We start from the raw sequence: 23,053 nt of genomic DNA on the forward strand, positions 1-23,053 counted from the left end.
AATAGGAAAAGAGTAACCAAGTTTGTGTTGGTCCTATGGACAAAGTCTGGGGTATTCATAATAGAAAACAAAGAAATAGGCAGAGGCAGTAAATGGGTATTTTGTATGTCTTCACGATAGGTGACTTGGGAAACTTCACAAAGATTTTTGACGGTCATGAGGTGATAGTGGGGGATGAAATGAATACAATCACCATCATCAGAGAATGGATGCTAGAACTATTTGACATAAAAGCTGGCAAGTCCCCAGAACCAGATGACTTACATCCTTGGGTTTTAAATGTGGCGAGACAATTAGCAGATGCATTGGTTATAATCTTCCAAAATCCTTTGGATTTCGGAAGGGCTCCAGCAGATTGGAAAATAGCAAATGTAATACCTTTATTCAAGAAAGGACGGAGAAAGCAGGAAATTATAGGCCAGTTAGTAGCCTCACATCTGTCATATTGAAAGTGCTAGAGTCCATTATTAACAAGATACTTAAATAATCATGATTTGATCAGGCACGGCCAACATAGTTTTGTGAAAAGGAAATGGGTGTTTAATCTGTTAAGAGTTTTTTTGACAAAGTAACATTCAAGGTGGACCTGGTAGATGCGGTGCACTTGGATTTCCGAAAGATATTTATGGGTGGCATGGTGGCACAGTGGTTAGCACTGCTGCCTCACAACACCAGGGACACGGGTTCAATTCCAACCTTGTGGGGTTTGCACGTTCTCGGTGTCTGCGTGGATTTCCTCTGGAATCTTCGGTTTCCCTTCCACAGTCCAAAGATGTGCAGGTTAGGTGGAGTGGCCATGATAAATTGCCCCTCAGTGTTCAGAAATGTGTAGGTTAGATTACAGGATTGTGGGGATGGAGGCGGGGAAGTGGGCACAGGTAAAGTGCTCTTTTGGAGGGTCAGTGCAGACTCGATGGGCTGAATGGCCTCCTTCTGCACTGTAGGGATTCTATGATGATATATGGTAGATCAAAGGTTACTTCGCAAAATAAAAGCACGTGTTGTAGGGGGTCACATATTGGCATGGCTAAAGGATTGGTTAGCTAACAGGGAGCGGAGCGCAGGGATTAATTGGTCTTTTTCAAATTGGTAAACGAACTAGTGGAGTGCCACAGGTATCAGTGCTGGGTCCTCAAAGATTTACTATCTATATCAATGACTTGGATGAAGGAACTGAATGTATGGTAGCTAAATTTGCCAATGACACCAAGAAAGAAAATACTGTCACGAGGCTGCAAAGTGATTTGGACAGGTTAAGTGAATGTGCAAAAATTTGCCGGAGGGAATATAACGTAGGTAAACGCAAACCTGTTCACTTTGGCAGAAGTAGAAAAGCAGTACACTACCTAAATGGAGAAAGATTCCAGAACTGTGTACAGATGGATCTAGATGTCCTGGTCAATTAGTCACAAAGTTAGTATGCAGGTACAGATTAGGAAAGCAAAAGGAATGTTGGCACATTGCAGGAGGAATGGAATATAAACATAGGGAGGCTTTACTACATCTGGAGTATTGTGTGCAGTTCCGAGAAGGTTCACTGGACTCATTCCTGGGATGAAGGGTTTGTCTTATGAAGAATGGTTGAACAGGTTCAGCCTACACCCATTAGAGATAGAAGAACGGAGGTGATCTTATTGAAACATAAAAGATCCTCTGGGGGCTTGACAAGAGTGGATAGCCAGAGGTAGTTTCCACTTTTTGGGAAGACTAAAACTAGGGAAAATAGATTAAAAATAAGAGATCTCCCTTTTAAAACAGAGATGAGGAGAAATATTTTCTCCTAAAGGGTCCCTGGGGAGACTGGGTGTTCGAATTTATTCAAGACAAGTGTTAGACAGATTTTGGTTAGGCAAAGGAGTCAAGGGTTTTTTGGGAGCAGACAGGAGAGTGAAGCTTGGTCAGCCATGATCACATTGAATGTTGGAGCAAGCCCGAAGGACCAAATGGCTTCTAGGTTCCAAACACTTTCTACTTCTTGATGGTCAACTCTCCATTTTAGCAATTCATAACCAGGGCTTTGCTGGACAATAAGCATCCAGTCAGAAACTACTTCAATACACAAGATCTGCAGCAAGCATCCCAAAGGGAATACACATTAAGGCATCACAAAGGGAATGTACACTAAGACAGCTGTAATCAAGGCTTGGCCTATACACTGCACGCTTCAGATACTCCTACAGTGGCAAACCCAATACAACGTTTGGTATAGTTTGCCCATAATAGCCTTAATTTTTTTTTATTCGTTCAAGGGATGTGGACGTCACTGGCTGGGTCACCATGTATTGCCCATCCCTAATTGTGCTTGAGAGGGCTGTCAACCACATTGCTGTGGGTCTGGAGTCACATGTAGGCCAGACCAGGTAAGGACTGCGGATCAGATTTTCTTCCCTAAAGGACATTAATGAACCAGATGGGTTTTTACAACAATCGACAATGGTTTCATGGTCATTATTAGACTTTTGAGTCCAGATTTTTCTTTTATTGAATTCAAATTTCACCATCTGCAGTGGCGGGATTCGAACCTGGGTCCCCAGAAGATTACCCTGGGTTTCTGGTTTACTAGTCGAGTAACAATACCACTATGCCACCGCCTCTCCCTGTGATAGTCTATCATCTAAGGAAACGTCACTCAATACTGGTGAGATACCGCAGCTGGCAATTAAATATTTTATGAGATTTTGCTTCTTGATGCTAAAATCTAAGAGCAACTTCTTTAAACTCACTTTAATGATTTTGCCTCTTCAGTTGAAGTCAGTGGTCCCACGTTCAACGACACAGGTTCCTTTTTCTTATCAATCTAGAAAGATGTAAAACATCCAAATAAAGAAAAAATACACAGAAATATAGCACGCAGGTTATATTGCCGTTCTAGAAACAATGAGATGTCAGTGTGTGAACATTCTTTATTTGTGCTCTAAGTCTACGTATATAGATTTTTGGTTTTTTACCCCTCCTTCCTTGAGCTCCACTTATGGTGATGCATTCTGGTACCTCACTTAGCTGGCTGCTCTTCACAAACCAGTCTGAGCAGGCTATTCAAAAATGGGCCTAAACAATGGAGCAGATCCTGAACTAACTCGCGAGCCACAGAAACCTGCCAGAAGAAGCCACTTGATAATCATAAGCAGCAGCAACTTGCGACAGCCTTAGATCCTCCTCCATTTTGGGGGCTTTCACTACAAGTGAAGCACTTAATATTTTGACACTTTAAAGAATTTACAGCAAAAAATGAAGCACTCGTGTATCAGAATTATCTATTAGGTCTTTTATGCACAAATCAAATAAATTAATTGTTGCCGTAGGTAATTTCAATATAACGAAAATATATTAGACAGTGTTTAAAAAACTGAGCTTTGCCTGTTATCTTTTTGTGATTATTCTTGTTTTGGCACAAAGGATAACATGATTTATGTATCTGGTGATCTACCAGTTGTCCTTCAAACGTGGGAGAATTTTTAAATAATGTACAAGAAAATCTCCATTATCCACCAAACTCTGGGAACGGGAAGTGCAGTTAATCAAATATACCAGTTAACTAAACTGTAAGAAGAGCTCTGATTTTTCATCCGATCAGAAAGCTCCAGGTTCATCATGCGCTTGTTGCGGCCTTGCAAGAGAGATGCAGCAGTGAGCGGAACCGAGGGAACATGGTGCTACAGAGTGGCTACAGGCCACCGATTATTACCAGCAGTTTAACAAATAAAATCAGACCTCACCCCAGAATTCTAGTTAATAAAGGATTTCGGATGGTAGAGTGCTAGATAACAAAGATTTCACTGTATGCTAAAGGATGGTTTGTTATCAGTGGGATGTATTATCACCCACAGGTACAGTCAAATATCACAGGTGCCATAACAATATCAAACTCAATCTTTTAAATTGAAACATATTCCACCGCTTTGTTTACAGTGTAAAACAGTGTATACCCTTTAACTTAAAAGGACAGAAACAGTGTAGTACATTAACACAAAGTCTGGTAATTTGGAGCCATCATTGATGTCTAATTGTTACGTAGACGAGATCAATTACAGGCAATTTTTCTGAGACAGATTCTGACGTCAATTAGACGTTATTTCATTCGGGTGGGCAATGTTCGGGATTGGCAAACTTTTTGTAATCCCCAGCACAAAATGCCTTACCTCCTTTTAACAGATTGTCTGGACATTTCTGCACATGATGACACATTTGAAAACATACACACAAAATGGACATTTTACTCCACAAGCAAGGAGGACTCAAACAAAACTAATGACCATGAATGAACTGACAGTGCATTCTCTTTACATCAAAAGGCTGAAAAACCTAAAACAGCTGAACAACTAAGCTCACTCTGGGGATTTCCTGACCGCTCAAATCAGTAAATGCACCATCTGGTAGAGTGCCATGTTATTCAGACCAGGAAGGTCGTGCATTTGATCCCATAGCTGTGCTGAGGTACCAGATCTTGACAGGAAAGCGAAGCTGGCATTACTATTTAGCTCAGTGTCTCCAGTAAACCTTACTGAAAATAGGAATGTTTAGTAAGGATATCTGGTAGGCCCATCAGTCAGTCTACTAATGGACACAGTCAAGACTCACACAAGAAAAATGACCATCAGGAAAATGGCCAGTAGTTGTAAATTTGTACTCCAGCAAATGTCACTGATTTGATAATGCAGAAAATTAGATATGGTGTAGGCAATGTGGATTTATTACTTCAAGAAAACAGCTGAAATTCTGTAATGATAATGTGGCAAAATAAAACATTTACTAACCCTAAAAAACAGAAAGCCTGTGATCTAAATGCTTACTGATTCACATGTGTCAGTGTATTGGCATATTATCATGCCTGCTCAGCCTCTCACCTCTCCCTGCATATTCAAGACAACATTCACAGTAGCTAGTAGAGTACCAAATGATGGAGCAACATCAGAATCAAATGCTGGAGTAGTAAAGCTCAGGACAAAGAGCATATCGTATTCAGCCAGATCCAGGGACTGTGGAAATAAAATAAACACATTCAGAACAATGTAAAGGAGGAGTGGGGTACCCATTAACATTTATTAAGGCAAATGTCACACAGTAGCTGAGATTCCAGGAATATGATTTTTGTTAACCCATAAAATTCCCATCAGATATGCTCTATCTAATAGGTGAGCCAGTAAGATTAAGTGAATTCAAATCATAATACACAATGGACATTCACACAAGGCCTTCCTCCAACCATAGAAGTTGCATTTCCTAGCCAGGCTTTAGGGAAAAGTAAAGAAAACTAATATGGATTCCAGTCTTTCCATGCAGCTCAAATATGTGTTCTATTAGGTCAAACAAGCAACAAAAATCACATATGGGGTGCAATTATGAAAGGGGATTGACAAAAATATGTTGCTTTGAAGGACAAATAATATCTTTCATGATAAAAGCATTCTTGTTTTAAATTGCTGAGTCTCAGCAAACAACTACATTAAACCATCATGAAGAATGGGCCCCAATTCAGCATATCCACAAGGTTACGGAGTTTGGCTCAATTGGGACGGAGCACAGTATGTGATTTAACTGGAATAGTACTCGCCATGTCAAATTAAACAAGTTCACTTCTTCCATTTTGTGATGCATGCATGCAACAGTAGGGTGAACATCATGGAATGCAAGGAGTGCGGCCATCATTAGGGAAAGGTATTACTGCATTAACATCTCAAAGCCTGCGAAGCAAGGGTTTCAAATTGCTAACCTGGTCGATAGAATAAGCTTTCAGTTTTGCGGTATACACTGGGAATCTCAGTAACCATGGGTATCTAACAATCAATATTCGTACTTGCCATCAGCCACTCTATGTTTGTTTGGGACTAAGAATACATGGGCAATAATTATTTACCTGGTCCAGCAGTATCTGGGAGAGATCAGGGGTAAAGTGTCGAACAGCTGCCAAAGTCTTACTCAGAATCCGGAGCAGACTGGACTGGACTTTTAGTAGTGCGCGCTGCTCCATCTCCTCTTTCTCGGTGTTTTGCTGTTTTGTTGGAGTCTGAGTGGGCTTTGGTTGCCGCGGAAGAATTGTAGATGGAATAGTTTCGCCATTCTTCACCTGTGGGAGACAATCACATTTAATGAAATCATTGTAGATTTTCACCTCCGGGATCTGCCACAGTCGCATATAATAGCAAGAAATAGAAATACTCGGAGTTGATTTTCTGTAACCAGTGTTGTGTTATGCTGCTTCGTGTAGCATAAGCTGCTTCCTTGATGTATGCTTTGACAAAGGAAGCTCCAGACTATGCAACGAGTTCAACTTGTTTATTGAACTATTAACACAGTTCTTAAATGAGTTCGATTCTCTGCTAATGTAACTGTAGTAACTCAGTCTATCTTTACCAGCCTGCTCTAAGCCAAGTGCATAAGTTGGGAACATAGGCTGGCAGGGAAGGACACAAGTGAAATGTGGAACTTGTTCAAGGAACAGGTGCTACGTGTCCTTGATATGTATGTCCCTGTCAGGCAGGGAAGAGATGGTCGAGTGAGGGAACCATGGTTGACAAGAGAGGTTGAATGTCTTGTTAAGAGGAAAAAGGTGACTTATGTAAGGCTGAGGAAACAAGGTTCAGACAGGGCATTGGAGGGATACAAGATAGCCAGGAGGGAACTGAAGAAAGGGATTAGGAGAGCTAAGAGAGGGCATGAACAATCTAAGGCGGGTAGGATCAAGGAAAACCCCAAGGCCTTTTACACATATGTGAGAAATATGAGAATGACTAGAGCGAGGGTAGGTCCGATCAAGGACAGTAGCGGGAGATTGTGTATTGAGTCTGAAGAGATAGGAGAGGTCTTGAACGAGTACTTTTCTTCTGTATTTACAAATGAGAGGGGTGATATTGTTGGAGAGGACAGTGTGAAACAGATTGGTAAGCTCGAGGAAATACTTGTTAGGAAGGAAGATGTGTTGGGCATTTTGAAAAACTTGAGGATAGACAAGTCCCCCGGGCCTGACGGGATATATCCAAGGATTTTATGGGAAGCAAGAGATGAAATTGCAGAGCCGTTGGCAATGATCTTTTCGTCCTCACTGTCAACAGGGGTGGTACCAGGGGATTGGAGAGTGGCGAATGTCGTGCCCCTGTTCAAAAAAGGGACTAGGGATAACCCTGGGAATTACAGGCCAGTTAGTCTTACTTCGGTGGTAGGCAAAGTAATGGAAAGGGTACTGAAGGATAGGATTTCTGAGCATCTGGAAAGACACTGCTTGATTAGGGATAGTCAGCACGGATTTGTGAGGGGTAGGTCTTACAAATCTTATTGAATTCTTTGAGGAGGTGACCAAGCATGTGGATGAAGGTAAAGCAGTGGATGTAGTGTACATGGATTTTAGTAAGGCATTTGATAAAGTTCCCCATGGTAGGCTTATGCAGAAAGTAAGGAGGCATGGGATAGTGGGAAATTTGGCCAGTTGGATAACGAACTGGCTAACCGATAGAAGTCAGAGAGTGGTGGTGGATGGCAAATATTCAGCCTGGATCCCAGTTACCAGTGGCGTACCGCAGGGATCAGTTCTGGGTCCTCTGCTGTTTGTGATTTTCATTAATGACTTGGATGAGGGAGTTGAAGGGTGGGTCAGTAAATTTGCAGACGATACGAAGATTGGTGGAGTTGTGGATAGTAAGGAGGGCTGTTGTCGGCTGCAAAGAGACATAGATAGGATGCAGAGCTGGGCTGAGAAGTGGCAGATGGAGTTTAACCCTGAAAAGTGTGAGGTTGTCCATTTTGGAAGGACAAATATGAATGCGGAATACAGGGTTAACAGTAGAGTTCTTGGCAATGTGGAGGAGCAGAGAGATCTTGGGGTCTATGTTCATACATCTTTGAAAGTTGCCACTCAAGTGGATAGAGCTGTGAAGAAGGCCTATGGTGTGCTCGCGTTCATTAACAGAGGGATTGAATTTAAGAGCCGTGAGGTGATGATGCAGCTGTACAAAACTTTGGTAAGGCCACATTTGGAGTACTGTGTACAGTTCTGGTCGCCTCATTTTAGGAAGGATGTGGAAGCTTTGGAAAAGGTGCAAAGAAGATTTACCAGGATGTTGCCTGGAATGGAGAGTAGGTCTTACGAGGAAAGGTTGAGGGTGCTAGGCCTTTTCTGATTAGAACGGAGAAGGATGAGGGGCGACTTGATAGAGGTTTATAAGATGATCAGGGGAATAGATAGAGTAGACAGTCAGAGACTTTTTCCCCGGGTGGAACAAACCATTACAAGGGGACATAAATTTAAGGTGAAAGGTGGAAGATATAGGAGGGATATCAGAGGTAGGTTCTTTACCCAGAGAGTAGTGGGGGCATGGAATGCACTGCCTGTGGAAGTAGTTGAGTCGGAAACATTAGGGACCTTCAAGCAGCTATTGGATAGGTACATGGATTACGGTTAAATGATATAGTGTAGATTTATTTGTTCTCAAGGGCAGCACGGTAGCATTGTGGATAGCACAATTGCTTCACAGCTCCAGGGTCCCAGGTTCGATTCCGACTTGGGTCACTGACTGTGCGGAGTCTGCACGTCCTCCCCGTGTCTGCGTGGGTTTCCTCCGGGTGCTCCGGTTTCCTCCCACAATCCAAAGATGTGCGGGTTAGGTGAATTGGCCAATGATAAATTGCCCTTAATGTCCAAATTGCCCTTGGTGTTGGGTGAAGGTGTTGAGTTTGGGTAGGGTGCTCTTTCCAAGAGCCGGTGCAGACTCAAAGGGCCGAATGGCCTCCTTCTGCACTGTAAATTCAATGATAATCTATGATTAATCTAGGACAAAGGTTCGGCACAACATCGTGGGCCGAAGGGCCTGTTCTGTGCTGTATTTTCTATGTTCTATGTGCTGGGTGTGATGCTGTTGATCAACCCTGATGTACTCTCCAGATGTCGGTCTGTGGAAAGAGGCAGAACATGTGTGCCCTGTCCTTTTATATGGGTTGCCCCCTTTTGGTAGTGTCACCTCTGGGTGTCCTGATTACCCATTGGTTGTGTCCTGTTCTAATGACCCATTGGCTGTATGTCTGCATGTCATGACAGCTTCGGTGCTCCTTCTAGTGGTTACTTAGTTGTAGTGTATTTACATTAACCCCCTTGTGTATATACAGTGATGCATATCACCAGAGCCAGTTGCCAACAGACTTCATTCAACCTGCAAGTGACTGCTGCAGGAGAGAATTTCAATTCTGTCTTTTTATAAAACAACAGAAAAGACAAACTACCTGGTAAAACAGTTTTGAAAGCAGGCAGCTAAAAAGTAACAATGTGGAGGTAATCAAAACAGTAAACAGGGCAGAGACAGTAAATGTAAAAGATCACTTCAAACAAAAATGTATGCATTTTCACACTTTCAAAATGCTATTCACCAGAAATAAAAATGGCTTCAGTCCATTGTATAAAGCAGCCCATCTTTCACTTGCCTTATAGGCCACTATAATGCAGGTCCTCATCAGGATAAGACAGCCAGTTTTAGTAAACAAATATTGATTAAATGCTCACCTTGTAAAGCCTGGGAGAAATTCTCATCCCGACGAGAGGTCCTGCATGGCCTTGTTTTCTTGATTAACAATTGCCTGAATTGAAACTATTCCCAACTCACTTTTGCACAATTGTCAGCCTTTTGTCACGGCAACTCTACTTGTGGGTGACTTGATTGAAACGTATGCTGCAGGCACAACATTTATCCCTTCTTCTCGACTTGATCCCTCCGGATACAGGGATCCAATCAAAGGACTTGATTTTCTATTTTGTTTTTAAACCATTGGGAAAAGTTTGAGAATATTGCCAGCAGAATGGCTATGTCATTTCATTCATAAAACTCGTAGCTCATGATTCAAGGGCTTGTACTCATCGGAGTTCAGAAGAATGAAAGCCAACCTTTTTGAGACACACAGGATTCTCAGGGGTTTGACAAGGTAGATGCTGAGAGGCTGTTCCCCCTGTGAAAGCGTCTAGGACCAGAGGGCATAATCTCAAAGGGGTCGCCCATTTAAGACTGAGATGAGGAGAAATTTATTTCCTCAGAGGGCAGTGAATCAGTAGAATTCTTTACTGCAGAGAGGGCTGTAGAAGCTGGGTTGGTTAAGTATGTTCAAGGCTGAGCCAAGTTTATGGCAGGGAAAGTGGAGTTGAGGATTATATTAAATTAGTCATGATCTCATTGAATGGCTGAGCAGACTCAATGGGCCGAATGGCCTACTGCTCCGACACACAGCCATGGGCAGCACGGTATCACAGTGGTTAGCACTTTTGCTTCACCGTGCCAGGGTCCGAGGTTCGATTCCTGGCTTGGGTCGCAGTTTGTGAGGAGTCCACACGTTCTCCCCGTGTCTGTGTGGGTTTCTTCCGGGTGCTCCGGTTTCTTCCCACAAGTCCCAAAACACATGCTGTTAGGTGAATTGGACATTCTGAATTCTCCCTCTGTGCACCCGAACAGGCGCCAGAGTGTGGCAACTAGGGGCTTTTCACAGTAACATTCACTGCATAGTGTTAATGTAAGCCTACTTGTGACAATAAAGATTCTTATTATTATTACTCAAATGGCACAAATCATCAGATAGCATCATATGATAAGCTGAGAGATTAAATTTTTTCTTTTCATTGCGCTCATCTTGAATACCATTAACCACATACTGTTTGGAAAGTGTGCTTTAAATATTTGATACTTTACAAAATGATAGCCAAAATGCAATTAAAAGACACTATGTACTGACCTGCAGATAGTGCTGAAGCACTTTGGGGCTGTGAAGCAGAAAAGTACATGTCTGGCAAAGGTAACAGAGGTTCACCTGAAATACACAAAACAAAGGTTAGCTACAGCAATAAGGAATACTTTACGCACAAATCCCATTGGTCCTAGACTAGGGAAGAGGATTTTTAAAAAGCCAGGATACTTGTCCCTGATTACATATGATTAATCAGTGCAACTGAAATAATACAATGAGAGGATTTCAGTTTTCAACTATTTGAGTGGAAGAGGCAATTACCCAAGTTCAAGATTACACCTTGTCTGAGCAAAGGTTTACCTGCACATCCCCAAGGAGTTGGGGTAGGTGAAAACGCCACTCTTTGATGAAGTTGGAGAGTTGAAGAATGAACCCAACTGTGTGATCCACCTCATCCAGGCAAGCCAGGCTCTGCACCTTCCGAACTGCATCCAAGCACTATGGAAGAAGGAGCAAAGATGTCAGATATACTGATACACCTAAAAAAAAATCTCAATATGGTGTTAAACAAATCCATCTCTTCACCATTTACAAATGACCTAAAGCCATCAAAAAAAATAAAATCCAATGTTTTGCTCCAGATGAGAATATTAAACAACTGGATTTTTCAAAGACATCATTCAAGCCAGCAGCAGAAAGTAACCAGTGGTGAGTCAACATAGTTGTTTTGTTCAGATCATGATATTCTTCTGCAAAGTGCACCATCTAGTGGCCTGGAAGACATTCACTACAGGTCTCATCTCAACTTTGGCAAATGGATAATAAGAAAAGCCAAGTAAGAACACCACAGTTGACTCTGCTGCACAGGCGCGAAGTTAAAACGTGTTGGAACCTAATAGTTAGAGGGGATTCAATTGTCAGGGGCATAGATAGGTGTTTCTCTGGTTGCAAATGAGACTCCGTAACGGTATGTTGCCTCCCTGGTGCTAGGGTCAAGAATGTCTCAGAGCAGGCAGCACGGTGGCTCAGTGGTTAGCACTGCTGCCTCATGGCCCCTAGTTCGATCCCGGCCCCAGGTCACTGTCCATGCGGAGTTTGCACATTTTCCTTGTGTCTGCGTGTGTCTCACCCCCACAACCCAAAGATGTACAGGGTAGGTGGATTGGCCACACTAACTTGCCCCTTAATTGGAAAAAAATAATTGGGTACTCTAAATTTATATTAATTTTTTATTTTATTTTAAAGAATGTCTCAGAGCAATTACAGGACATTCTTATGAGGGGGTGTGGGGGGGAAAGAGGTGAAACACCAGTGTTTGTGGTACACATTGGTATAGAAAGATCCTAAAAGCAGAATATAGGGAGTTAGGAAGTTGACAGGTGCCACGTGCTAGTAAGAGCAGAAATAGCAGGTTAATACGTAGATGAAGAGATGGATGTGAGGGGGATGGTTTCAGATTCCTGAGAAATTGGGACTTGTTCTGCGGGAGGTAGGAGCAGTACAAGCTGGACGGGTTGCACATGGGCAGGACCAGGATGTCCTAGGGAGAGCATTTGCTAGTGGTTGGGGAGGGTTTGAACTAAAATGGCAGGGGGATGGGAACTTATGCAAGGAGTAAGTGATGGGGAAATCATGGACAAAGGTAGAAAAGGGAAAGAAAAGTGATAGGCAGAGAAACCAAGGGCCGGAATAAAACCAAGGATAGGGCAGTGGTCTTCCAAACGGTTGGTGCAGATGCGATAGGCCGAATGGCCTCCTTCTGCACCATAGGGATTCTATGATTCGCAATAAAGTGGATGAATTAATCACGCAAATAGATGTAAACAGGTATGATATAGTCGGATTATGAAGACATGGCTGAGGGTGACCAGGGATTGGAATTGAACATTCAGGGGTATTCAGTATTTAGGAAAGGCAGACAAAAAGGAAAAGGCGGGGGAGTTGCATTGCTGGTTAAAGAGGAAATTAACGCAAAAGGAAAGATATTAGCTCCGACGATGTGGAATCTGTATGGGTCAAGCTGAGAAACACCAAGAGGCAAAAAAAGTTAGTAGAGTTGTAAACAGACCCCTAAACTGTAGTGTTCATGATGGGAATGGCATTAAACAGGAAGTTAGAGAAACATGTGATAAAGGAACATCTGTAATTATGGATGACTTTAATCTACATTTCGGCTGGGCAACTCACATTAGTCACAATGCCGTAGAGGAGGAATTCCTGGAGTGTAAACGGGATGGGTTTTTTGGACCAATACGGTAAGGAACCAACTAGAGAACAGGCCATCCTAGACTGGGTACTATGTAATGACAATGGAATAATTGGCAATCTAGCTGTGTGAGACCCCTTGGGGATGAGTGACCATAATACATTTTTCATCAAGATGGAGAGTGGCGTAGTTGATTCTGAGACTGAGATCCTGAATTTTAATGAAGGAAACTCTCACAGTATAAGGTGTAAATTGGCTATGATGGATTGGGGAACATTACTTAAAGGGATGACAGTACATATGCAATGGCAAACATTCAAAGAGCACATGGATGAACGGGAACAATTGTTTATTCCCATCTGGCATAAAAGTAAATCCTGAAAGGTGGCCAAACCATGGCTTACAATGGAAATTAGAGCGAGTATTAGATCCAATACACATTGGCCAGGAATAACAATAAACCTGAAGATTGAGAGCAGCTTAGAATTCAGCAAAGGAGGACCAGTGGATTGATTAAGGAGGAGAAAATACAGTACGAGAATAAGCTTGCGGGTAAAATAAAATATGATCTCAAAAGTTTCTATAGACATGTGAAGAAAAAAAGATTAGTGAAGACTTACAGTCAGAAACAGGGGAATTTATAATGGGGAACAAAGAAATGGCTGACCAACTAAATACATACTTTGGTTCTGTTTTCACAAAGGGAGACGCAAATAACACACCAGAAATGTTGGGGAACATAGGGTTTAGTGAGAGGGTGGAACTGAAGAGAATCTTAATTGAGAAATGGTGTTGGGGAAATTGATGGTGGTACTGATGGTGGATAAATCCCCAGGGCCTGGTAATCTACACCCCAGAGTATTTAAGGAGGCTGTTTAGCACAGGGCTAAATCGCTGGCTTTGAAAGCAGACCAAGGCAGGCCAGCAGGATGGTTCAATTCCCGTAACAGCCTCCCCGAACAGGCGCCGGAATGTGGCGACTAGGGGCTTTTCACAGTAACTTCATTGAAGCCTACTTGTGACAATAAGCGATTGTCATTTCATTTTTTTCATTTCATTTCAGGAAGGGGCCCTAGAAATAGTCGGTGCATTGGTAGTCACTTTCCAAGATTATAGTCTTTGGAACAGTTCCGACAGATTCGAGGGTAGCTAGTGTAACTCCACTATCAAAAACAGGAGATAAAGAGAAAACAAGGAATTATAAGCCAGTCGGCTTGTTGGTAGTGGGGAAAATTCTAGAGTCCACTATAAAAGATTTTATGGCAGAGCACTTGGAAAACATGGTAGAATTCGACAGAGTCAGCATGGATCTACAAAAGAGAAATCATTCTTGAAAAATCTACTGAAATTCGTAGAGGATGTCATTAATAGAGTTGATCGGGGGGGAGGCAGCGAATAGGGCTTATTTGGACTTTCGACGAAGTCCCACATAAGAGATTAGTGTGTAAAATTAAAGCACATGGGATTGGGGTTAGTGTATTGAGGTGGATAGAAAACTGTTTGGCAGACGGGAAACAAAGAGTCTTTTCCGAATGGCAGTCAATGATTAGTAGGGTACCGCAAGGATCAGTAATGGGACCCCAGCTATTCACAATACATAGTAATGATTTAGATGAGGGAACTAAATGTAATATATATCCACATTGAAGATGACACAAAGCTGGTTGGGAGGTTGAGCTGTGAGGGCGATGCAGAAATACTTCAGTGTGATTTGGACAAGCTGAGTGAGTGGGCAAAATGTGTGACAGATGCAGTATAATGTGGATAAATGTGAGGTTATCCACTTTGGTAGCACAAACAGGAAGGCAAATTATCTGAATGGCTATGAATTAAGAGAGGGGAATGTGCAACAAGACGTTGGTGTCTTCATACACCAGTTGCTGAAGGTAACCATGCAGGTGCAGCAGACAATATAATGCGGCAAATGGTATTTTCGCCTTCAAAGTGAGAGGATGAGAGTATAGGAGCAGGGATGTCTTGCTGCAAATATACAGAGCCTTGGTGAGGCCACACCTGGAATCTTGTGTGCAGTTTTTGTCTCCTTATCCAAGGAAGGATGTTCTTGCTTTAGAGAGAGTGCAGAGAAGGTTTACCACACTGATTCCTGGGATGGCAGGACTGACGTTCGAGGAGAGATTGTCGATTAGGATTATATTCGGTGGAGTTCAGAAGAAGTGGGGTGGGAGAGAATCTCATAGCCTGTAAAATTTTAACAGTACTAGACAGGGTAGGTGCAGTAAGGAAGTTCCTGATGGTGGAGGCAACCAGAACCAGGGATCATAGTCTAAGGATACGATGTAAGCCTTTTAAGACTAAGAGGACAAATTTCTTCACTCCGAGGTGGTAAAGCCTGTGAAATTCGCCAGCACAGGAAGCAGTTGAGGCCAAAACATTGTATGTTTTCAAGAAGGAGTTAGATATAGCTCTTGAAGGATCAAAGGATATAGAGGGGAAAGAGGGAACAGGCTGCGGAGTTGGATGATCAGCCATGATCATATTGCATAGCGGAGCAGGCTCAAAGAGCCAAATAGCCTATTCATGCTCCATTTCTTTGTTTCCATACAGGTAAAGGAACAATACAGCCCTTCAAACCATTCAACAAGCTGAAGTTTGGCATCAACTTAATTTCCCCGCTCTATTGATTCCATTTAGTGCCTAAAAACATATCAATCTCAGTCTCTAAAACATTGAGATTTTCAGTGTCCACAACTATCTGAGTGAAGGAATGTCTTCGCACCCCCTCATCCAGCTTTTAATTCTGGGACCATGGTCCCACTAGACTTCACAGTCAGGGAAAGCAGCCTCTCAGCATCTACCCTGTCAAGACTTCATATGTTTGAATGAGACCTCATTCTTTTAAACTACAGAGAATAAAGGCCAATGATACTCAATATCTCTTCACCTCCCAATCCAGGAATCAATCTAATGAACCTATGTTGCACTACCTCTAGGTATATCCTTTCTTATTTGAATAGCAAACAATTAAGGATGGACTGATCAGTAGTTAAAATGCCATAGCACTGTTTAATAGTTTGTTTATTTAGTTTCCTTGGTAATTTGATTTGCACCAAAATAGTGGACTCTTCACTGGCATTTATGCTGCAACCTCAACAAGGCCTCCTGAATGAATCAGCAAAACGTTTCACCAACAATGTGCTGTTCAGACAGTTTAAGCATTTGTGGGTCTCCAGTGAATAGGCTGCTGCGATAACTACCCCCATGAAATGTTGGTAAAAATTATGCTAAACAGTGCTGCAAAAACAAATTCAAAACTATCATTTGTAGAAAGATGTTAAGAAAATAATCTTTAACTTCAAATAAATTCCACAAGTTTAGTTTAAAAAGCATTTTTTAAAAACATTGCCCCCACCTGCAGTATCCGCTCCTGATGGACCCCAACAAAATCTAAGGCTTCTGAAAGGAAGTTATAGCGCAGTGATTTCAAAAGTCTTTCCATCAGTGACATGGTGAGTCGATAAACACCTGGCCAGGAGGGGGCATCCAGAGACTTGCGTGAAGATCCCAAAGTCTGAATTATAGAAAAGATAAACAGAGAGAGACATTAACCTGGGGGCCAGTTTAGCTCACTTGGCTAGACAGCTGGTACGTCATGCAGAGCAAGGCCAGTAGCGCGGGTTCAATTCCCGTACCGGCTGAGGTTATTCATGACCTTGCCCCTCGCCTCAGGTGATCCACAGGTTAAATCACCACCAGTCAGCTCTTCCCCCTCAAAAGAGGAAAGCAGCCTATGGCCATCTGGGACTATGGCGACTTTATCTTATCTATTAGTGCACCTAAAATAGCAGAGCATTCTCTGCGTTTTCAGTTCATTTCAAATACTTGAAAATCAAAAAGTTAACAGGATAATGAGCCTTCTTACTTAGCTCATCCAAAGAGCCATAGGCAGTGGGTTTGTGGTATATGCATAAACAGATCTGATACAATTGTGCAGTAGACATGATACTGCACTCAAGATAACATGTAAATGCATAATATTCTTCTGAGTTGATTTAAAAACTTGCGGCTATGCATGTTTCAGCATCTTAATATCAGGCTGAAAAGTGAAAATTCTGAATATTGTTTAACAACTAATTGGAATTAAAAGATTGCTTCAATTCAACATCACAGAGGCATTAATCAATCATTACTTGGGGAAATGAAGATTTGACACTTAAATCAAACAAAATTGAAGAGGATAAGTAGCGTTATAAAATTAGGGACATTAAAATAGTCAAATATAACACTCTCAGGAAGTGAATTATGAAATTCATTTCTATATAATTAGAACACAGAAATATAGCACGAACAGGATCAGGGGTTTGTCAAGAACAGTATGGATTTTAAAACTGCTTTGTTGAAGTTATAAAAATTAGAAAATATCAGTCCATTAAAGTTACTCCATTCACAGGGGTTAGCAATCTGATCCATTATCTAATCGCCATAATTCAATCCTGATTGGTTGCCCGCCAAAGACAAACACCCTACCCAAAGGCCCAACAAAACAAGAACCGTCATATCCATTCAATATATTGGTTCTTTTTTTGCATAGACTTCCCTGTAACAACCTCCTCTTTGTTGACACTCAAACAAGTTCAAGTTTACATAGTAACTGGCTGACCAATGTCACTCTGTGAAGTAATTCATTTTGGCAGGAAGAATGCAGAGACAAGATATAAAATAATAGAATAAATTCTAAGGGGTGCAGCAGTGGACGAACCCAAATGTATATGTGCGTGAACCATTGAAGATGGCAGGACAGGTGGAGTTTTAAAAAAATTCTTTCATGGACTTCGCTGGCTAAGCCAGCATTCATTGGCCATCTCTATTTGCCCTTGAGACGGTGGTGGTGTGCCGGGCGGCACGGTGGTGAGGACCCGGGTTCAATCCCGGCCCCGGATCACTGTCCGTGTGGAGTTTGCACATTCTCCCCGGGTCTGCGTGGGTCTCACCCCCACAACCCAAAAGATGTGCTGGGTAGGTGGGTTGGCCATGCTAAATTGCCCCTTAATTGGAAAAAAAAGAAGAATTTATAATAAATTTATAATAAAAATAGAGAGGAAGTGGTGGTGAGCAACCTCCTTGAACTGCTGTAATCCATGTGGTGTAGATACAACCAAAGTACAGTGACACAGTTCCCAGGAATGGATGGTGTGGCTTGGAGGGGAATTTGCAGGAGGTGGTGTTCCCATGCACCTGCTGCCCTTGTCCTTCTATGTGGTAGGGTCATGGGTTGAAATGTGCTGTTCAATGACCCTTGGTGAGTTGTTGCAGTGCATCGTGTAGATGGTACCAGATAATAAAACATATGTCATCCTGGGCTTTATTTCTATAGAGGCAGGAGTACAAAAGCAAGGAATTATCTTTATAATGTATAAATCACTGGTTCAACTTCACCTAGAATACAGCAGCTCTGGGCTCCGCATTAGACGGTAAAGAATAGGTTCATGAGAGCAGTTCTAGGGATGAGGAAGATCAATTACGTAGATAAGATTGGAGAAGTGCGGACTGCTCTACTTGGAGACGGTTAACAGGAGATTTGACAGAGGCACTCAAAATTATGAAGGGGCTGGACAAAGTAGATAGCAAAAAACTGGCCCCATCGGTGGAAAGATCAAGAACAAGAGGGCTCAAGTTTACGGTAATTGGCAAAAGAAGCAATGGCATCTTGAGGAAAAACCATTTCTTGCAGCAAGTGGTTAGGATCTGGAATGCACTGTTGGAGAGTGCAGCGGAGGTAGGTTCACTAAGCGAGTGGTTAGGATCTGGAATGCAGTGTCTGAGAGTGTGGCGGAGGTAGGTTCACTCAGCGAGTGGTTAGGATCTGGAATGCACTGTCTGAGAGTGTGGTGGAGGCAGGTTCACTCAGCAAGTGGGTAGGATCTGGAATGCACTGTCTGAGAGTGTGGCGGGGGTAGGTTCACTCAGCGAATGGTTAGGATCAGCAATGCACTGCCTGAGAGTGTGGCGGGGGTAGGTTCACTCTGAGTGGTTAGGATCAGGAATGCACTGCCTGAGAGTGTGGCGGGGGTAGGTTCACTCAGCGAGTGGTTAGGATCTGGAATGCACTGTCTGAGAGTGTGGCGGGGGTAGGTTCACTCAGCGAGTGGTTAGGATCTGGAATGCACTTTCTGAGAGTGTGGCGGAGGTAGGTTCACTCAGCGAATGGTTAGGATCTGGAATGCACTGCCTGAGTGTGTGGCGGAGGTAGGTTCACTCAGCGAGTGGGTAGGATCTGGAATGCACTGTCTGAGAGTGTGGCGGAGGTAGTTTCACTCAGCGAGTGGTTAGGATGTGGAATGCACTGTCTGAGAGTGTGGCGGAGGTAGGTTCACTCAGCGAGTGGTTAGGATCCGGAATGCACTGCCTGAGAGTGTGGCGGAGGTAGGTTCACTCAGCGAGTGGTTAGGATCTGGAATGCACTGCCTGAGAGTGTGGCGGAGGTAGGTTCACTCAGCAAGTGGTTAGGATCTGGAATGCACTGTCTGAGTTTGTGGCGGGGGTGGGTTCACTCAGCGAGTGGTTAGGATGTGGAATGCACTGTCTGAGAGTGTGGCAGAGGTAGGTTCACTCAGCGAGTGGTTAGGATGTGGAATGCACTGCCTGAGAGTGTGGTGGAGGTAGGTTCACTCAGCGAGTGGTTAGGATCTGGAATGCACTGTCTGAGTTTGTGGCGGGGGTGGGTTCACTCAGCGAGTGGTTAGGATGTGGAATGCACTGTCTGAGAGTGTGGCAGAGGTAGGTTCACTCAGCGAGTGGTTAGGATGTGGAATGCACTGCCTGAGAGTGTGGTGGAGGCAGGTTCACTCAGCAAGTGGTTAGGATGTGGAATGCACTGTCTGAGAGAGTGGCGGAGGCAGGTTCACTCAGTGAGTGGTTAGGCTGTGGAATGCACTGTCTGAGAGTGTGGCCGAGGAAGGTTCACTCAGCTAGTCGTTAGGATCTGGAATGCACTGTCTGAGAGTGTGGTGGAGGTAGGTTCACTCAGCGAGTGGTTAGGATCTGGAATGCACTGTCTGAGAGTGTGGCGGGGGTAGGTTCACTCAGCGAGTGGTTAGGATGTGGAATGCACTGTCTGAGAGTGTGGCAGAGGTAGGTTCACTCAGCTAGTGGTTAGGATCTGGAATGCACTGTCTGAGAGTGTGGCGGGGGTAGGTTCACTCAGCGAGTGGGTAGGATCTGGAATGCACTGTCTGTGAGTGTGGTGGAGGCAGGTTCACTCAGCGAGTGGTTAGGATCTGGAATGCACTGTCTGAGAGTGTGGCGGAGGTAGTTTCACTCAGCGAGTGGTTAAGATCTGGAATGCACTGTCTGAAAGTGCGGCGGAGGTAGGTTCACTCAGCGAATGGTTAGGATCTGGAATGCACTGTCTGAGAGTGTGGCGGGGGTAGGTTCACTCTGAGTGGTTAGGATCTGGAATGCACTGCCTGAGAGTGTGGCGGAGGCAGGTTCACTCAGCGAGTGGTTAGGATCTGGAATGCACTGTCTGAGAGTGTGGCGGAGGCAGGTTCACTCAGCGAGTGGTTAGGATCTGGAATGCACTGCCTGAGAGTGTGGCGGAGGTAGGTTCACTCAGCTAGTGGTTAGGATCTGGAATGCACTGCCTGAGAGTGTGGCGGAGGCAGGTTCACTCAGCGAGTGGTTAGGATCTGGAATGCACTGCCTGAGAGTGTGGCGGAGGCAGGTTCACTCAGCGAGTGGTTAGGATCTGGAATGCACTGTCTGAGTGTGTGGCGGAGGTAGGTTCACTCAGCGAGTGGTTAGGATCTGGAATGCACTGTCTGAGAGTGTGGCGGAGGTAGGTTCACTCAGCGAGTGGTTAGGATCTGGAATGCACTGCCTGAGAGTGTGGCGGAGGTAGGTTCACTCAGCGAGTGGTTAGGATCTGGAATGCACTGTCTGAGAGTGTGGCGGAGGTAGGTTCACTCAGCGAGTGGTTAGGATCTGGAATGCACTGTCGGAGGGTGCGGCGGAGGTAGGTTCACTCAGCGAATGGTTAGGATGTGGAATGCACTGTCTGAGAGTGTGGCGGAGGTAGGTTCAATCGAAGAATTCAAGAGAGAATTAAATTATCTGAGAATAAAGAATGTGCAGGGCTCTGTGGAGAAGGCAAGGTAATGGCACCGTTTCAGAGAGCCAGCACAGAAACAAAGGGCTGAATGGTTTTCTATGCTGCCACCATTCTATGATTCTAAACCCGCAAAACTGGATACAATTTCAAAAGCACAGAGTTTAATGGAAAACATTATCTTAATGAGATGCACACAGAGGTATGACCTTCGCATTTAAATCATTAACCATACACCATGATCCACTTCAATCTCCATGAAACGACCCTCATTATTCTGTGTACTACTCTTCAGTCCTTGTTACCTGGGTAGTTCCATTGGTGCTGAGCTGGTAAACGCTTAGGAGTGGCAGACAAATGCTCGGTAGGACACCGGCTCCTGCTACTATAGCTGCTCCCTGAAAATAAAAAAATGAGAAAACTGATGAATTAATAAAACAATTACTCCCAAGGTAACATTTGATGAATTATTTACAATTAATATACATCATTGAAATAACTTACACACACATACACCACTGCACCATCGAGAGCCACAAGAAAATTTGAGTTCATCCTCTGTGTGACAGTGAATGGCTTTCGCTGAATGGTAATTGCATTCGCTGCTCCCAGTGCGGTCTACTCTACTTTGGAGACTAAATGCAGACTGAAAAACCACTTTGCAGCACCCCCCCGTCAGGACCCAGACCATCCTGTCGCTTGCCATTTCAACTCGCCATCTTGCTCTCACGTCCACATGTCCGTCCTCAGCTAGATGCAATGTTCCAGTGAAGCCTAACGCAAACTGGAGGAACAGCACCTCATCTCAACTTCCACTTGGCCAACTGTTCCTAGTTGCCCTTTAACGCACAGCTCTCAACTTCCACTCACACATTCTAATCTCTTATGTGCCACTATCAGCATCCTTCTTAGCCTTGACCACCCCAATTTACATTCCATTTGTCTTCTGTCCTCGACATCCTTATCTATCTCCACCTATCGCTGGCTCCCTATCCAGCCCCACATCTTCACGTCCCCCTGCTAAAGTATATATCTATTTCCAGTTCTCTCTAGCTTCGACAAAGAGTCACCCAGACTTGAAACATTAAGTCCCTTTTCTCTCCACAAATGCTGTCAGGCCTGCTGAGATTGTCCAGTATTTTCTTTTGTTGTTTCAGATTCCAGCATCCACAATAATTTGCTTTTATCTTGATATCCAAAGAGACCTGGGTGTCCTTATTCATGAACCACTAAAAGATTGTACGTAGGTGCAGCAAGCAATTAAGAAGGCAAATGCTATGTTTAGCCTGCATTCCAAGGGTATTTGAGTAGAGGAGTAAACATGTACTGTTGCAATTGTATAGCGCCTTGGTGAAACCCCAACTGGAGTATTGTGTACAGTTTTGATCTCCTTATCTAAGGAAGGATGTACTTGCCTCGAGAGATTTAAACAAAGGTTCACCAGGCTAATCCATGGGATGATGGGATTGTTTTATGAGAAGAGATTGAGGAAACTGGGCCTGTATTCTCCAGAGTTTCAAAGAATCAGGTGATCTCATTGAAACTTAGAAAATTCTTACAGGGCCTGGCAGGGTAGATTTGGATAGGTTGGTTCCCCTGGCTGCTGAGTCGAACCAGGGGACTCCGTCTCAGAATAAGGGGAAAGCCATTTAAGACGGAGGTGAAGAGGAATTTCTTCAACTGGAGGGAGCGCAATCATTGGGCAGATTCAAGGCAGAAATCAATAGATTTCTGGATACTGATATGGGGATACTGGGGGGGAAAAATGGTTTTAGCAGTAGATGATCAGGCATGATCTGTTGGAATGGTGGAGCACACTCAATGAATAGGAAGTTCTATTCCCACTCCTAGTTCCTAGGTTCCTATCCAAAACTCGGTTGACCATGTCTTAAGTTGCAGAGCCCTGTTCCCCTAATGCCCCTGTGCTCACTCACATAAACTGACTCCCAGCAAAGCAATCACATGATTTTAAAATTCTTAACCTTGTTACACCTCTCCACCTTGCATTGCTAGTGGAGGTGGTGGAGGCAGGCATGATAGTAGCGTTTAAGATGCATCTTGATAGACACATGAGGGATACAGATCATTTGGGCAATAAGTAGTAGGTCAAAAAAAGGAATCTGGATCGGCGC

The 23,053-nt window shown here is 43.6% G+C and overlaps 1 protein-coding gene across 2 annotated transcripts in view; it reads right to left on the minus strand.

Moving 5' to 3' along the window:
* Positions 1-23,053, minus strand: part of nup188 (nucleoporin 188) — a 143,226-nt gene that overhangs the window by 10,777 nt on the left and 109,396 nt on the right. For both annotated transcript variants that reach the window (XM_072488611.1, XM_072488610.1), the window contains exons 37-43: positions 21,227-21,319; positions 16,227-16,385; positions 11,011-11,148; positions 10,699-10,773; positions 5,855-6,064; positions 4,845-4,976; positions 2,724-2,797 (exon numbers count right to left, since the gene is read on the minus strand). In XM_072488611.1, the coding sequence (XP_072344712.1) occupies positions 2,724-2,797; positions 4,845-4,976; positions 5,855-6,064; positions 10,699-10,773; positions 11,011-11,148; positions 16,227-16,385; positions 21,227-21,319 (881 nt within the window). The remainder of the gene's footprint in view (positions 1-2,723; positions 2,798-4,844; positions 4,977-5,854; positions 6,065-10,698; positions 10,774-11,010; positions 11,149-16,226; positions 16,386-21,226; positions 21,320-23,053) is intronic.

Source organism: Scyliorhinus torazame, chromosome 22 (assembly GCF_047496885.1).
Source record: "Scyliorhinus torazame isolate Kashiwa2021f chromosome 22, sScyTor2.1, whole genome shotgun sequence".
In the NCBI taxonomy this organism is placed as follows: Eukaryota; Metazoa; Chordata; class Chondrichthyes; order Carcharhiniformes; family Scyliorhinidae; genus Scyliorhinus; species Scyliorhinus torazame.